This window comes from Spermophilus citellus (genome assembly GCF_964194105.1).
Source record: "Spermophilus citellus genome assembly, chromosome: 3".
Lineage (NCBI taxonomy): Eukaryota > Metazoa > Chordata > Mammalia > Rodentia > Sciuridae > Spermophilus > Spermophilus citellus.
Window position 1 is genome coordinate 17,578,015 of NC_138184.1, and position 16,875 is coordinate 17,594,889.

The window sequence follows — 16,875 nt, forward strand, 5'->3', positions numbered from 1 at the left end:
TATTCTTTAGATGTTGATGGATGTTTATTTTATTTATTTATTTATTTATATGTGGTGCTGCGAGTCAAACCCAATGCCTTACACATGCTAGGCAAGCACACTACCACAACCCAACCCCTAAATACAGCATTTAAACTTATAATCCCTCTAACATGCTGCTTGTTCCATTCATTAGTATTTTGTTAAGTATTTATGCATCAGTATTGTAAAGGAAAATTGTGGCTTCTTTTCTTTGTAGTACCATTGTTTGACTTTGGATTCAGGATGCACTTGGTCTCGCAGAATGAATTGGGAAGCATTCTCTCTTCTTCAGTTGTTCAGAAGGGTTTGAGAAGCATTGTTGCTAACTTTTCTTTAAGTATATGGCAAATTTTACCAGTGAAGTCATCTTGTCCTGGCCTTTCATCACTGGAGGTTTTTGATTACAGATTCAATCTCCTCACAAGTTATAGTTCTAATCAGATTTTGTATTTCTTCATGATTCAGTGTTAGTAGATTTTGCATTTCTAGAAATTTGTTCACCTCTTCTGGGTTATCTAACTTTTTCTGGTGTAGTATTTTCTTGGAATCCATTCTCTTTCTGCAAAGTTCGTAGTAATGAGACAGGAAGCACCAAAGGGAAGAGTGCAAATGCAGTTCTGGGCCTTGGTGTATGGCCTGACAGCAGACCTCAGGAGGCTTGTGCCACCCTCAACCAGTGTCAGCTTTGTATCATTGAGGTCAGGGTGCTACATATGTGTTCTCTTTAACATTTACAGTAACATCTTTAGCACAGGATAAAATGCTTGAGTTGAGTATACCCAAAGTCAATTGACATGATCACCCCTCAAAGTAAACAATAAAAGGAGCTCCTTAGACCTTAAAAGGACAACTTGGGCCGGGTGCTGTGGCACACGTCTGTAATCACAGAGGCTTAGGAGGCTGAGGCAGGAAGCTCTTGGGTTCAAAGCCAGCCTCAGCAACTTAGCAAGGCCCTAAGCAACTCCGTGAGACTCTGTCTCTAAATAAAATACAAAAAGGGCTGGGGATATGGCTCAGTTGTTAAGTGCCCCTGGGCTCAATCTGATGTCTTCTTGTCAGAGCACTCTCTCTCTTTCTAAATGAAATCTCCAGTAAAATCCATGCCTGTATATTTGCTCACCTGACTTGATTTGTGTCTATCTTCATCTATTTAAAATGTTACAGGGCACAAATTCTACTGTGAAATTGAAATAGCGCAAAGGCCTTCTTTCACCAGGGTTCTTGCAATCATGCCAGAAAGATTTAAGACATGTGGCTCAGAGTAACAGCATGAGTTTATTAGAAGTGATAGGAAAAGGGTACACTCTCAAGGGAGAGAGTGGATCCTCTAAGAGAGGAGAGGATGCTGCGCCCCTTCTGCTTCCAGTTTTACTGGGAGTCCCAGGGAGGTTTCCAAAGTCCCACCCAAGTCCACCTCTGACTTATTTATTTATTTTTATGTGATGCTGAGGATCAAACCCAGTGCCTCACACATGCTGGCAAGCACTGAGCTACAACCCCAGCCCCCACTCACAGCATAAGAGCTGCTTTAACTGCCTCAAAGTAATGGTGTGGCATTCACAGAGGAAATTGAGTCCCTCTGTTTTTAACCTCAATTTCCTGCCCCCTTAATCAATTTTCTACCCTTTGAATCAGTTTTCTACCCGCAGCAAGCTTTCTTTGTGAGGGTCTTGATGCTTTACTTGCCAGAATGATTGAGGGTTATAATAGTTTTGGTGATAAGGGAGGGTCCAGGCTACCTGGTGGGGTGTAACATGATCTTGAACCAATAGTTTTTCTTAAGGGGATGTTATTATGGTTGGGGAAAGTTTTGACACACCAGACCCCCATCTTCCAGGTGCTTTTCTGTCAGATAAGTGTCCCTGTGGTTTTCAGTGGCTCTTCAATATTTTTTCTCTGCTCATCCATTCATGACTCAGTAGTTACCTAATAAAAAATCCCAGTGTCCTCTGGTGTCAGTAATATCTCTACTTTCATTTCTAAATTTAGCAATTTGCTCTGTGTTTTTAAGTCAATATAGCTAAAGGTTTATCAATTATGTTTATATTTTCAGAATTTATATATATATATATATATATATATATATATATATATATATATATATATATACACATACACACCAGAGTTATATGGTAGAAAAAAATCAGAGGCACAATCCATGAAATAGGGAATATATATGGGGCTGAAGTCGTGGCTCAGTGGTAGAGCACTCGCCTGGCATGTGCGGGGCCCTGGGTTCAATCCTCAGCACCACATATAAATAAAGGTATTGTATGCAACTACAACTAAAAAAAATAAACAAACATTTAAAAAAAATAGGGAATATATATATATAATATATAAATATATATATATATTATATTATATATTATCCATGCATTTAATAATTTTGTTCCCCTTTTGTTTCATTTTTTTGGCGATTTATTTATTTATTTGAGAGAGAGAGAGAGAGAGAGAGAGAGAGAGAGAGAAAGAATCTTTTAATATTTATCTTTTAGTTTTTGGCGGACACAACATTTTTGTTTATATGTGGTGCTGAGGATCGAACCCGGGCCACGTGCATGCCAGGCAAGCACGCTACCGCTTGAGCCACAACCCCAGCCTCTGTTTCATTTTTTTTTTTTTTTAACTAAAAATGTTTACCGACAGATAAGTTGTAAACGATTCTTGGCATACTTCATCCCAAATTTCTGATCCCTGGAGGACATCCAATCATCCTTCCTGTCCTAGTCTGGTCTATTGTGGTCTAGTAAACGTATTGCTCCATTGGATGATGAGCCTGTGACTCGCTGTACAGGAGGAACAACAAGAAGTACAAGATGATAACCGTGCATGGTCTGGAAAGCTGCGAACAAGTTCTGCTCAAATGCAATTATGACCCAGGTTGGGCCAGGACCGTCCCTGGGGAGGCAGCCGGGAATTGGCAAGGGCTGTGACGTCCTGATCCTGTCAATTCCACTCAACCGCAAGATCGCTTCTCCTGTCACTCAGTGGGGTGGGCCCTGGGTCACTAGTCAATCAGGCTCCCAGGGGCGGGGCCAGCTTGCTCTCTGAACCGTGAGGTTGTGGTTTCTGCCGCCGCTAGGCTCAGAACCCGGCCCCAGCTTTTGTTGCCGGTGACACCTCCGCTGACCGCCGGAGCCGTAGGGAGGACGTTAGGGACCCCAGAAGCTGGGAAATGGTGAGTGGGAATCCGGTGTTCTGAGACCAGGGAAGACAGGCTGGTTGGAACCGGCGGAAACCGCTTGTGGCAGGGCCGGCCTCCCCGCGTCAGCTCCGGAGTCTGCGGCCGCGGCCGCCTCCGGCGCCGCTTGGCCCTCGGTCCCCCCTGGCCCGGGGTGGCTGGAGGACCCCCGCGCCCTCTCTGGTCCCACCGCGGCCGCTTGGGCCTGCCCGGGATTCCGGAGCCCCGGAGCGCAGTCGGGCAGCACTGTGCCCGCAGCCCGCGTCTCCCCGGACTGTGCGGTGAGGACCGGGGAGGCTCTGTCTTTTGAAAAACCGAAATTCAGGTGAAGTCCAGGTTAACAGTTTCTCATCCACAGATCCTGCTTTTAGATCCTGAAAATTGCTTGCCAAACTCAAGGTCGTTTTGCTTCTGGATGTTATCTCCTAGAAATTCTAAACTTTACATTTTACATTTAGATTTAGGATCCACTTTGCGTTTAAGTGTGGGTCTCCTGTATTTCTTTGCATATGGATGTCCGGGTGGTCCAGTATCATTTGTTGAAAGGACCATATTCTCATCATTGAATTTCCTTTGCTCTTTTGTCAAAGATCAATTGACCAATTTTTGTGGGTTAATTTCTGGGTTTTCTGTTTGGTCAAACTATGTTTATTCTTTCCTCTTGATTATTGTAGTTTTATATTAAGTTTTAAAGTTAGGTCAATCCTGTCAATCCTGTGTACTTTTTTTTTATTCTTCAATATTGTTTTGACCATTCTGTTTTTTCTTTTGTTTTGTTTGCCTTTCCATCCAACCTTTAGGTTTTTTTTGTTATTGATAACCTAACTTGTCAGTGTTTTTATTGGGATTGTGTTGAATTCATAGTTAAAATGGAGAACTGACATTTTAATAATATTGAGGTGTCCTATCTATGATCATGGAATATCTCTCCATTTCTTTGGTTCTTCCATATTTGTACTAGAAATTTGTAGTTTTTGTCATATAGGTCTTTGTTAGACTTATATAAAAATATTTCTCTTTTTATTGTTGGTGCTATGTAAGGGGTGCTGTGTAAGTGGTGCTGTATTTTTAATTTCAAATTCAGTTATTCATGGCTGTTATGCAGGAAAATGATAGCCTTTTGTATATTAATCTCATATTCTATAACTTTGCTATATCATCTTATTAGATCCTTGAGTTTTTTGTTGATTTTGGAATTTTCTACATAGACAGTTGTGTCATCTATGGACAGTTTTTTTCCTTCTCAATTTTAATGGTTCACCTTCCCTCTCTTTTCTTGCTGTGTGATTCTTTGCAATTACTGGTATGACCATATGAATTTTGTTATTTAGTTTGTTGATGTGATGGGTCATTAATTGATTTTTTAATTTTTACTTTTTGAATGGTGGGAATTGAACCTAGGGCCTTCCACCACTGAGTTATGTTCCCAACCCATTTTATTATTATTGTTTTTGAAGATAGGGTCTAAGTTGTGGAGGCTGGCTCTGAAATTGTGATCCTCCTGCTTCAGCCTGGGAGTCCCTGAGATTACATTTTAAGATTCAATCTATTAACATTTGTTGAGGATTTTTACATCTATCTTCTGTAGTTTTCCTTTTTTGTAATGTCTCTGTCTTGGGTTGTTGTAGGGTAATGTTAGCCTTATTGCATTAATTAGAAAGTGTTTACTCTGCTTTTATTTTGTGGAAGGAATTCTAGAGAACAGGTGTCAATTCTTCCCTAAATGTTTGGAAGAATTTACCAGTGAGATCATCTGGGCCTAGTTCTTCCTTTTTTGGAGTATTACTAGTCATTGATTCAATTTATTAATACAGATTCATATTGTTATTTCTCCTCATGTGCCTTTTGATAGGTTGTTCCTTTCAAAGAATTTGCCCCTTTCATCTGAGTTACCAAATTTGTGGTCATGAAGTTTCATAATATTCCTTTATGATCTTCTTTAATATCCATGGAATCAGTAGTGATGTTCCCTCTTTCATTTTTTTTTTTTTTTTGCCTTTTTTTTTTTTGGCTTGGCTGTATGTTTAATGATTTTATTAATATTTTTGAAGAACCAACTTTTGGTATTGTTGCTGAGGCTGGCCTCAAACCTGCAATCTTCCTGCCTCAGCCTTCTAAATTGCTGGAATTACAGGTGTGTGCTACCAGTCCCAGCTGAACAATACACTTTTGAACAATGAATGGATCACACCAAGAAATAGAGGAGATTTCTACTTTGAAATTGACCTAATCTAGTGGATTAAATGGATCGAAATGCATCCTAGTGGATTGAAATGGATCCAATCTAGTGGAGAGACTTTTTATTCTTTCATTTTCAATATTTCTGTTTGATTCTTCTTAAGAATTTCTCTCTTTATTGAAATACTCTTTCATATCCCATATTTTCCTACCTTTGTTCATTCTTTGAGCTTCTTTTAATTAATTGATTATTTTAACTATTAAGTTTTTGAATTCTTTGGGATTTTATCCACTTGGACATCTATAGGGAGTTATATGCCTTTGGAGGCATATTATTTCTTGGTTTTCTCATGTTTCCTGTATTTCTATATTGATGTATTGAAATTTATATCCAATTGGAACCCCATAAAATCCAGACCAAAGAAAGAATTTTAAAGGCTATAAGAGAGACACACCAGTTCACAATTATAGGAAAATGAATGAGGATAACATCAGATTTCTCAACAGAAACATGGAAGTCCAGGAGGGCTTGAAACAATGTATTCATGGGCTGGGGATGTGGCTCAAGCAGTAGCGTGCTCGCCTGGCATGCGTGTGGCCTGGGTTCGATCCTCAGCACCACGTACAAACAAAGGTGTTGTGTCCACCGAAAACTAAAAAAAAATAAATATTAAAATTCTCTCTCTCTCTCTCTCTCTCTCTCTCTCTCTCTCTCCCTCCCTCCCTCCCTCCCTCCCTCCCTCCCTCTTAAAAAAAAAGTTTAAAAAAATATTAAAAAAAAAAAAAGAAACAATGTATTCATGCCCTGACAAAACAATGGTCATTCCATTCAATCTGCTTGAACCAATGTCTCCCCTACTGTTTTATGGAAGTCTCTTTAGTAAACTGCTTTCTCTTTACTATGTGTCTGGAGCCAGAGATCTATTTCTGTCAAAGGACCTGCTGAACATGTTCACTGTCCTTTGATCAATTCCTGGCCCCACATTGCAACTGTCATTACTTGAAAGCTAAGTGTATACTAATATACCATAAATACTTATTAAGAACATTTTCTATAACTCCATAGTCCAGAACTAGAAACTGGAGTAATAACCTATAATAGGCTAAAAAAATTTAAAAATTAAAATTTTGAAAACAAAAGAGAAAGAAGAAGAGATATAAAAGGGAAAAGTAAAGGAAAAAGTTGGGGAAGGAAAAGAGACAGAAGAAGAAAAAGCAAGTAGCAGAAAATTATAGAGTGAGAGTATAGAAGAAAAAGAAGAGAAAGATGAAATTAATAAACCCGGTGAACACATTACTTCAAAGAAAAAAGAAAGAACATATAAGCCAAAGAAACAGTAAACCCCAAAACGAAAACAAACCCAAACAAAATAAATAGGAAAAATGAGAGGGAAGTAAGAGAGACAGAAGGAAAAGTGATGAGAGAGAAAAGAAAGGGGGGAAATAAGTACAGTATAGAAAGAAGGAAGAAGAACCTGTGTGATGAGTACCCAGCAGCTGAAAGTCCATGTGATGAATACCCAGCAGCTTTGGCAAGTGTGTGTGCACACCTAAATCCCTGGGACTCACAACACACTTTGCTTTGTCCTTCCCCAGGGATGTTAGGGTGACTCTGAAAGTTTCACATGATGAATCCCAGTGACTGCAACAGGTGTGGACACCTGTACCCCTGTGAATATCCTACTACTCTTGCCCTATCCTGTGCAACCCAGGTGGCTCTGAAAGTCCCATGACAAATTCCACTGCTTGAGATCTGGACAAACTTAAATTGTCTCAACGTGCAACTGGTGTGTATAGTCCTGTGTAAACCCAAACTGCCAGTTTCAGAAGTCCCATCATCAGCCTTTCACAGGTTAGGGCTCCCAGTGGGTTCATGCCATAGTGTTACTCCTGATCCTCAGATGATTTTTGGATTGGGCACACATTAACCAAACTGGGGGGAGGGAGAAATTAGCATGAGGTTGTTGGGTCTTGAGGATTCAAAAAATAAGAGAAAAAAGAGAGAGGACAAAAACAAAAACAAACCAACCAAACAAACAAAACCATGCAGGGATTTCTCATCTCTCATGCAACCTAGACAGTGATGTCCCTTTAAGAGTATCCTCTTCTCAGCTCTCAATGAGTCCAGAAGAAAGTACCTGGGAATGCAGGTATGCTATTCAGCCACATCATTATTGTTAGGCAATATTTAAATCTTTGTTCTGCTCAAACCGAATACATGCCTGATAGTGGAGTTGGCCTTTTCGTGTTTTAAAAACATTTTTAGTTGTAGATGGACACAATACTTTTATTTTGCTTATTTATTTTTTTGTGGTGCTGAGGATTGAACCTGGTGCCTCATACATGTGAGCTACAACTCCAGACCTAGAGGTGGCCTTTCTTGAAATCTTTAAGATTCTTCTCTTTTCCAGCTCTCTGGAGAGGAGTTTCCCTTCCCTTATGGAGCAGCCATGTGCTCAGCACTGATGGAAGTCTATTTCTCTTTCTTCTTTTTTAAACTCTTTCATAATTCTAAACAACCAGTGTTCCTGTTCCTCAACCACTCACTGACTCTTGAGTTGGAATTCAGAACTTGCCTTTTGTTCCCCTTTCTCATTGTGCAGCTGCACAATTGTTGATTCAGTTCATTGTAGGGAGTAGCCAGTATGTGCTAACTACAAAACTTCCCATTCTTCAAAACATAAATATATAAAAACTTCCCATTCTTCAAAACATAAATATATAAATATGCATGGAAAATCTCCCACTCTTCACTATATATAAATATGTATGAAATATCCTATCTATTCCACTCAAGAAATACTTGTCTTTGATTTATGCATGTGTTCTAGGCTGATCACATTGTCCATGGAATAACTGGAAATGCAATGCATTTTTTTTTCAAGTAGAGACCAGTTTACCTTACCCCATGTTTTAAAATGGTTGTGATTTCTCACTCTGCTCTAAAGTGCCACTCTATGCCAGCTTATGGAAAACTCCTTTCCTTTTGGCTATTTGTTTTCTACTAATACTAGGCTACTTTGAATATTAGGTTTGAAAGTCCTTAATGTATGTGAGGCAAGCCATCACCCTCTTTTCAGAAGACTTTGGTCATTGTTAGGCATTTGTTACCCTTTTAGGCTATTAAAAGCAGTTTTTGTTGATTACTGAAGAGTATGTTTTAAAGATTTATGTTTTATGAGGTATGATTTGGAAGAGGTGATGTCAAATTGGTTATATTGAGTTTTTTCTAAGAACATGTGTCATCTAAACACTGATATAATTCTGGTGACAATGCTAATATAAATTTAAAAATTGTTCTGTTAGGATCGTTACATAATGATAATTTTTCATAGTACTTTATTAAATTTAGCTGGAGTTAAGTGCTTGCAAGTTCCCAAATGATCTCTTTTGGTGTAAATACATAGGAAGAGTTCAATTTCCCAATGGACAAGTTGTTAAAACATGCATGAAATAGTGTCTACCAGGTAATAAGCTCGATAGACTCAGTGCACAGTGAGGTCTAATCCTCTAGGTACCCCAGTGAGCATGGAACAAATTAATAGACATTCAGAAGGAAAACAGGAGTTCAGAAAGGACTATAGTATTTACATAAATCATGTAGGCACAGTGAAGCACTTTTATAATTTATGTTGGTGAACTACTTCAAGTTCCAAGTTCCCTGATACTAGCAAAATTTGAACTATGTGAGCAGACTTAGGACTGCTAATGTTAACTTTTTGTTATGGCAGAAACCAGTTCTAACAAAGACAAGTTAGGGTGATCTAGCAGCACTTCTTACTCCCTGAGCCCACTAATGAGAGGATGTTCCAACTGTGCTGTTCTCTCTCTGAATAGCTCAATTCTAGAATTAGAACTTCTATGTGGAAGGGAGTATCATCTAAGGACAAGAATTCTCATGACCAAGACATGGAGTATATGTTTGGAAACCATAGAATCATGTGAACCTTTTATGAATTGAGTGTAGATCCTGTGTTGTCAGTTGGACTCATTCTCTTGTATATGTATGTGGAATATTTTAGGATTCAGTGGCTTTTCAGGATGTAGCTGTGGACTTTACCCAAGAGGAATGGGCTTTGCTAGATCCTTCCCAGAAGAATCTCTACAGGGATGTAATGCTGGAAACCTTCAGGAACCTGGCTTCTGTCGGTAAGAATGACATCATCCCTTTACTAAGTCAGTTAGAGGACAAGTGTTTCTTGGTCATGCATGCTGCTCTGTGATTTGGAATGTGAAAAGGGAAAAATTTGGTGAGTTGATCATAGGCATAGGCATAGGAATCATTATAGTGTACACTCAACCAAGAAAGTAATAATAATTTTCATATAATTTTTTTGTTGGTACTTGGGATTGAACCCAGGGAGGACACTCTACTTACCATTGAGCTACTCTCCCACCACCCAGCATTTTTTTTTTTTTTTTTTGGACAGTGTCTCACTGTTGCCCAGGCCAGCCTTGAACTTGTGATCCTCCTGCTTTAGCCTTTCTACTGGTTGGGACAATGGGTGTGTAGCACATTCCTGGACAATTTTTAAATAATTTCTAATGAGTCATAATTCTTGTGTCCCCATTTTAGGAAACAAATGGAAAGATCAGAACATTGAAGATCAGTACAAAAATTATGGGAGAAATTTGAGGTAATTTGCATGCACAAGAGAAATCAAAGTCCCTTGAGAGAATCATAGTACGTCAGGGAATTTAAGAACAAACAAACTAAATAGATAAGTACAACTTTAAATTTATTTATCATTAGAAAGTTTTCACCAGAAATATTTACTTAAATGTAACAAATATGTTCACAAAACAGTTCACTTGTAAATAATACTAAGCACCTGCAAGCATGAATGTCACTGTTTTGAAAATAGCTAAGTGGGATTCATGTTTCAGTGTAATCCATTTACTTTTAAGTCATTCAGCCATGGAAAAACTCCTACACTTTCCCTGATTTGGGGAGTCATGGAACTCCAACACTTACTAATTAAATAGATAGGTAATAATAGTCAAACCCTTGCTAATGCACTTGTCATTTTTTACAGAAGTTATGTGGTAGAGAGACTCTGTGAAAGTGAAGAAGGTGGTCAGTGTGGAGAAACCTTCACCCAGGCTCTAAATCTTAATCAGAGCAAGAAAATTCCTGCTGGAGTAAAACCGTGTAAATGCAGTGTGTGTGGAAAAGTTTTCCTGTGTCATTTATCCCTTAAGGGGCACCTGAAATCTCACTCCAGATACAAGGCACTTGAGTGTGAGGAATATGGAGAGAAGCCACATAAATGTGAACAGTGTGGGAAAACCTTCATTTCTCTCAGAAGTGTTGGAAGACATATGGTGACCCACAGGATAAAAGGCTCTTATACTTGTGAGTTGTGTTTGAGAGTCTTTGATTCCCCCAGTTCGTTTCAGATACATCAACAAACTCACACTGGAGCCAAACCCTCTGATGACAAGCGGTGTGGGAAGACCTTTCTTTGTTCTAGTTCATTTCAAATACCTGGCAGAATTCACAGTATAGAAAAATCTTACGAATGCAAACAATGTGATAAAACTCTGAGTTGTTCCAGTTCCCTTCACAGACATGGAAGATCTCATAATGAAGAAAATCCCTATAAACGTAAACAATGTGGTAAAGTTCTTAGTTCTTTCAGTTCTCTTGGAATACATGAAAGAACTCACACTGAAGCAAAAACCTACAATTGTAAACAATGTGGTAAAGTACTCAGTTCTTCCAATTCCCTTAGAGTACATGAAAGAACTCATGCTGAAGACAAGTCCTTTGAGCGTAAACAATGTGATAAAGATCTCAGAAGTCACAGTTACCTTCAAGAACATGAAAGAACTCACACTGAAAGAAAACTCAATGAACGTGAACAGTGTGGTAAAGTACTGAGTTGTCCCAGTTCCCTTCAACTTCATGAAAGTGTTCATAGTGTAGAAAAACCCTGTGTATGTAAACAATGTGGTAAAGCCTTCCGATATCAAAGTTCCCTTCTACGGCATGAAAGAGCTCACACTGGAGAGAAACCCTATGAATGTAAACAGTGTGGTAAGGCCTTCACTCGCAACAGTAACCTTCGAGAACATGAAAGAACTCACAAGGAGCCAAAACCATACCAATGTAAGCATTGTGGTAAAGCTCTCAGTTCCTCCACCTCCCTTCGATCTCATGCAAGAACTCATAACAGAGAACAGTCCTATCAGTGTAAACAATGTGGTAAAGCGTTCAGGTTTCCCAGTTCCCTTAAAGTGCATGAAAGAATTCATAGTGGATACAAACCCTATGAATGCAAACAATGTGGTAAAGCCTTCAGACATCATAGCTACCTTCAAGAACATGAAAGAATTCATACTGAAGAAAAACCCTATGAGTGTAAACAGTGTGGTAAAGTGCTCAGTTGTTCTAGTTCCCTTCAATATCATGAAAGAACTCACACTGGAGAAAAACCCTATGAATGTAAGCACTGTGGTAAAACTCTTCGTTGTTCTAGTGCTCTTCGATATCATGAAAGAATACATACTGGAGAAAACCCCTATGAATGTAAACAATGTGGTAAAGCTTTCACTATTTCCAATTCCCTTCGATATCATGAAAGAATTCACACTGGAGAAAACCCCTATGAATGCAAACAGTGTGGTAAAGCATTCAGATTTCCCAGTTCCCTTAAAATGCATGAAAGAACTCATACTGTATGTAAACCCTATAAATGTAAACAATGTGGTAAAGCCTTCAGATGTCACAACTACCTTCAAGAACATGAAAGAATTCATACTGAAGGAAAACCCTATGAATGTAAACAGTGTGGTAAAGTGCTCAGTTGTTCTAGTTCCCTTCAATATCATGAAAAAGCTCATACTGGAGAAAAATCCTATGAATGTAAACAATGTGGGAAAGCTTTCAGTAGTTCCAGTTCCCTTCGATATCATGAAAGAAATCACCCTGGAGAAAGACGCTATGAATGTAAACAATGTGGTAAAGCTCTCAGTAGTTCCAATTCCCTTCGTTGCCATGAAAGAATTCATACTGGAGAAACACCCTGTGAATGTAAACTGTGTGGTAAAGCCTTCAGATTTCACAGTTCCCTTCAAAGTCATGCAAAAACCCATACTCGAGAAAAAATGTAAATGTGGTTAAAGCTGTCAGACTTTAATTCCCTTCAAATGCATGAACAACTCAATGGAGGAAAATACCATAGCTATAAAAAACTGGTGAAGACTTCAGTTTTTCCAGTTCTTTTTGAAAACTGGAGGAAAGCCCTATGAATGTAAGAAATGTGTTAAGTTGTCATTTGTTTCAGGTCCATTTGAAGACATGAAAAAACTTATTTTGGAGAAAATTCCTATAAATGTGTGGAATGTAAGAATATCCTCATTTCTCTGACATCCATTCAAGGACACATTATAATGCATGCTGGAAATAGACCTTATACATATAAGCATGCATTCTGTATTGAAACCCCAGTAGTTGGCACATAAACTTTTTTTGGTTTTGTTGGGTACTGGGGATTAAACCCATGGGTGCTTAACTACTGAGCAACATCCCTAGTCCTAGTCTCACTAAGTTGCTTAGGGTCTTGCTTAGATGCTAATGCTGGCTTTGAACTTGCTATCCTCCTGCCTCAGCCTCTCAAGTCACTGGGATTATAGACATGCACCACTGTGCCCAGTGGCAAATAAAATTTTGTTTTAATATTTATTTTCAATGTCATGAAAAGAAAGAAATCCTATCAATTGAAAAGAAATCCTATAAGTGCAAGTAATATTGAAATTTTGGTGCAAATTATTATGTAATATTCCAAATTTCACAATATGAATGAAATGTCACAGAAGTTATGATTATATTATGTTTATTAGTGGTTCATACTGAGAGAGGGTCTCTGGACTCTTGAGTTTCCATTTCTTTTCTTTTTAATATTTATTTTTTAGTTGTAGTCAAATTTTTTCATAAATATGTAATGCGGGTTTGCTTCTTTTCATTATAGAATTGCTTGTGAGCAGGTAATATACCTTGAACATTCTTCTCTATTAATGAAAATATTTGGTTATTGGGGTCCATGTTTTATTTTATTTATTTGTCTTTATGTGGTGATGAGGATTGAACCCAGGGCCTCGTACGTGCCAGGCGAGTACTCTACCGCTGAGCCACAATCCCAGCCCTTGCGTTTCCATTTCTTTAGCCCAGAAACATTGAGGTGAATATTCTTGATATACTAGTGTCAATTAACAATGGGATACATTCTGAGAAATGCCTTGTCAGGCAATTTCATCATTATGTAAAGAACCTTACATGTACATTCTACTACACACTTAGGCTGTGTGGTAAAGCCTATTTACTTCTAGGATTTAAACCTATATAGTATGTTATAATGAATACCATAGACAATGATTAAAATGATAGTAAGGGTATAAATACCCATACACAGAAATGATACAGTAAGAACATTATATATAAAATTTAAAAATATCAAGGTGCTATGGTGCATGCCTGTAATTCCAGTGGCTCTGGAAGCTTAGGCAGGAGGATCACGAGTTCAAAGCCAGCCTCAGCAAAAAACAAGATGCTAAGCAACTCAATGAAACTCTGTTTCTAAATAAAATACAAAAAATAGGGATGGGGATGTGGCTCAGTGGCTGAGTGCCCCTAGGTTCAATACCTGGTACCCAAAATAATTAAAATAAATGGTACATCTGTGAAGGGCACTTACCACAGATACAACTTTCAGGACTTGATGTTGCTGTTGGTGAATCAGTGAGAGATCTGTGATTGAATATGAAGTTCTAGGACATAATTGGGCACTACTATAGACTTTATAAACTCTATAAACTTAGATTACACTAAATTCATAAAAATATTTTCTTTCCACAAGGATAACCTAAGGTTGCTGTAACTTTTACTTTGTAAACTTTGATTTTTAAAAAATATTTTAAAATCTTATGATAAAACTTATCTTGGCACTTTGTACAGCTGTGTAAAAATATTTTCTTTACATATTCTATAAACTTCTATATTACTATTTTATTTATTTATTTATTAGTTTTTAAACTTTGTTAAAAGCTAAGGTACAAACACACACATCACCCTAGGCCTACTCAGGGTCAGGATCACCAATATCACTCTCTTCCATTTCAACATCTGTCCCAGTGGAAATTCCCTAGGGGCAATAACACACACAGAGTTTTCCTTTTCTATGATGATGCTTTTTTCCTGGAATTCCTCCTGAAGGACCTGACTGAGACTATTCTTCAGGAGGTGTCAAGATTTTTCATAAATATGTAATGGATGTTTGCTTCTTTTCTTTTCATTATAGAATTGCTTGTGAGCAGGTAATATACCTTGAACATTCTTCTCTATTAATGAAACCATTTGGTTATTGGGGTCCATGTTTTCAAACTTTTAAAGAAAAGTTTATCAAGGACTGTAGCTCTCTTCTAAACCCTTCACTGATTTTTTTTTCCTCTTTCTGAGTTTTTTTCCGCCCTCTTGCCCCTTTGTTAGGTATGCATTTACTGTGTGATAGGCATTTTTAAGCTCTGTTATGTTGGTATGGAATCAACATAGGATATGTGGCCCATTGTTAACTGACATGTTAGGCAGTGCATGACTGTACTTGTTAAGCAGTATTATCTAACTAAGTTCAATAGTTATTGGGGTTTTTTTAAAGTTTGTTAATAAAATTTTTTTCTATCATTTTTTGTGTTGAGTCTGAAGGTGAGTTGTAATGTACTTCTAATAAGGTATGTTTAATTTTATATAAATGTATGATTTTTCTGTGATAGACCATTGAAAATGAGTCTTAGCAAATTGTTGGGATTTTCTTACTGTTCTTAATGTGGTAAGTTTTGGATCATCTTCATGCATTACATAGCTCTACCTTTTTTATGGTAAAAGCTACTTCTTTTGGGTGCTCATAAAGTCTATTCCATTTTCTTTGCTAATAAAGAGTTGGTATCAAGTATGTAAAGTTTGTCATAGAGTCTCTTCCTGTGAATTATTTTCTTGTTTCCCCCCTCGACTTTTTTTTTGGTACTGGAGATTGAACTAGGAACACTCAACCACTGAGCCACATCCCCAGCCCTATTTTGTATTTAGAGACAGGGTCTCACTGAGTTGCTTAACACCTTGCTTTTGCTGAGGCTGGCTTTTAATTCGTGATCCTCCTGTCTCTGCCTCCTGAATCACTGGGATTACAGGCGTGTACTACCACACCTGGCTACATGTGGACTCTCACCTCAACAATATTGAGTGGCACTCTCTGAAGCTGAGTTGCTGTTCTCCAGTATATGTTTCTGGTTTCCTGGATGTAACCTCTTATCAATACAGATGATCTACACTACTGGTGATTAGATGGTGACAATACCTGTGAAACCCACAACTTTACATGAGTAGAAATGGAAAGTATATCTTCTGGAATGTGTGTGTGTGCGTGTGTGCGCACGCTCCCCAGCACCATAGAAAGGTGTGTGTGTGTGTGTGTGTGTGTGTGTGTGTGGTGGGGTTGCATGTAAGGGAAGTTCTCTACCACTGAGATATTCCCAGCCTGTAATCAGGAAATAGAAAAACAGTCATGTGGCATGCTCAGGTCCAGAAACCTATTAGTAGATGGGTCACCAGAACCCTTCATACCTCCACTGCCACTGTTTTTAATGCCTTTGCCTCTGTATGAACAAATATCCTGATCTTCCAAAGTTGAGGTATGGGACCACACTCCTTTTGGTCTTTGGTCAGTTCTCCCTGCTTTATCACTTGTACTTTTAATAACTGTAGAATGTGGTAGAAGTGCAACAGTATGATTTCAAAAGACACTGGCCAGAACAAAACTCTACCACGCGGCCTGCGCAGTGGTTTCATTAATGAGGTTCTGGCATTCAGTTAGTTAGAAGAGATCAAAATAAAACACACAGACAGTACCTTATTTTAATGCTAGGTCCAAGACGGCTCGGTCTCCCTGTTTCCCTGCCTCCAGCCGCTCAGCAGGGCAGCGAGGATTACTCTGGGCTAGCAGGAGAGAGAGAGAGCGAACACGCCGGGGATCAGCCTTTATTTGGGGGGACAAGAGATTCAGGGGAGAATTCCATCCAATGAAGGTTGAGGGGGGGCTGTACTCCAAGGTCAGGGTCAGTGATTGGGTCTCCAGGGTCAGTGGTTACGCACACCCCCACACGGATGGGCTCTCTCATCAGGAAAGGGTCGGGATAACTCCGACACAGCCAGAGTGCCTCAGGCCCTTAACGGGAGTCACCCAATCACGTGTCAGAATGGCTCCCCACACAAAACCAGTAAGTCCCCTGTGGAAACTGGACATCCTTCAACACTCTTGCCAGTTGAGTCATATTATTCTGACATATAAAACCTAGTGTGGGTGGCTCTCTGGAATCACTTTCATGGGGCACATGCAGTCAAGATCCATTTTCTCATGGCAACTTTTCTGAATCTTGGGGAGATGAGTTAGCATTGACTCTTAAGACTTCTGTTTTTCCCTCTTGCCCATCTTATATAAGTA

General features: G+C 38.7%; 1 protein-coding gene across 1 annotated transcript; it reads left to right on the forward strand.

Annotated features, from left to right (window-relative positions):
* Positions 1-3,064: 3,064 nt before the first annotated feature.
* LOC308644269 (uncharacterized protein) lies at positions 3,065-15,308 on the forward strand. The gene is made up of 4 exons (XM_081285182.1): positions 3,065-3,202; positions 9,406-9,532; positions 9,960-10,020; positions 10,420-15,308. The coding sequence occupies exons 1-4, from the start codon at positions 3,200-3,202 to the stop codon at positions 12,497-12,499; spliced, it is 2,271 nt and encodes a 756-aa protein (XP_081141308.1). The 5' UTR covers positions 3,065-3,199; the 3' UTR covers positions 12,500-15,308.
* Positions 15,309-16,875: the final 1,567 nt, after the last annotated feature.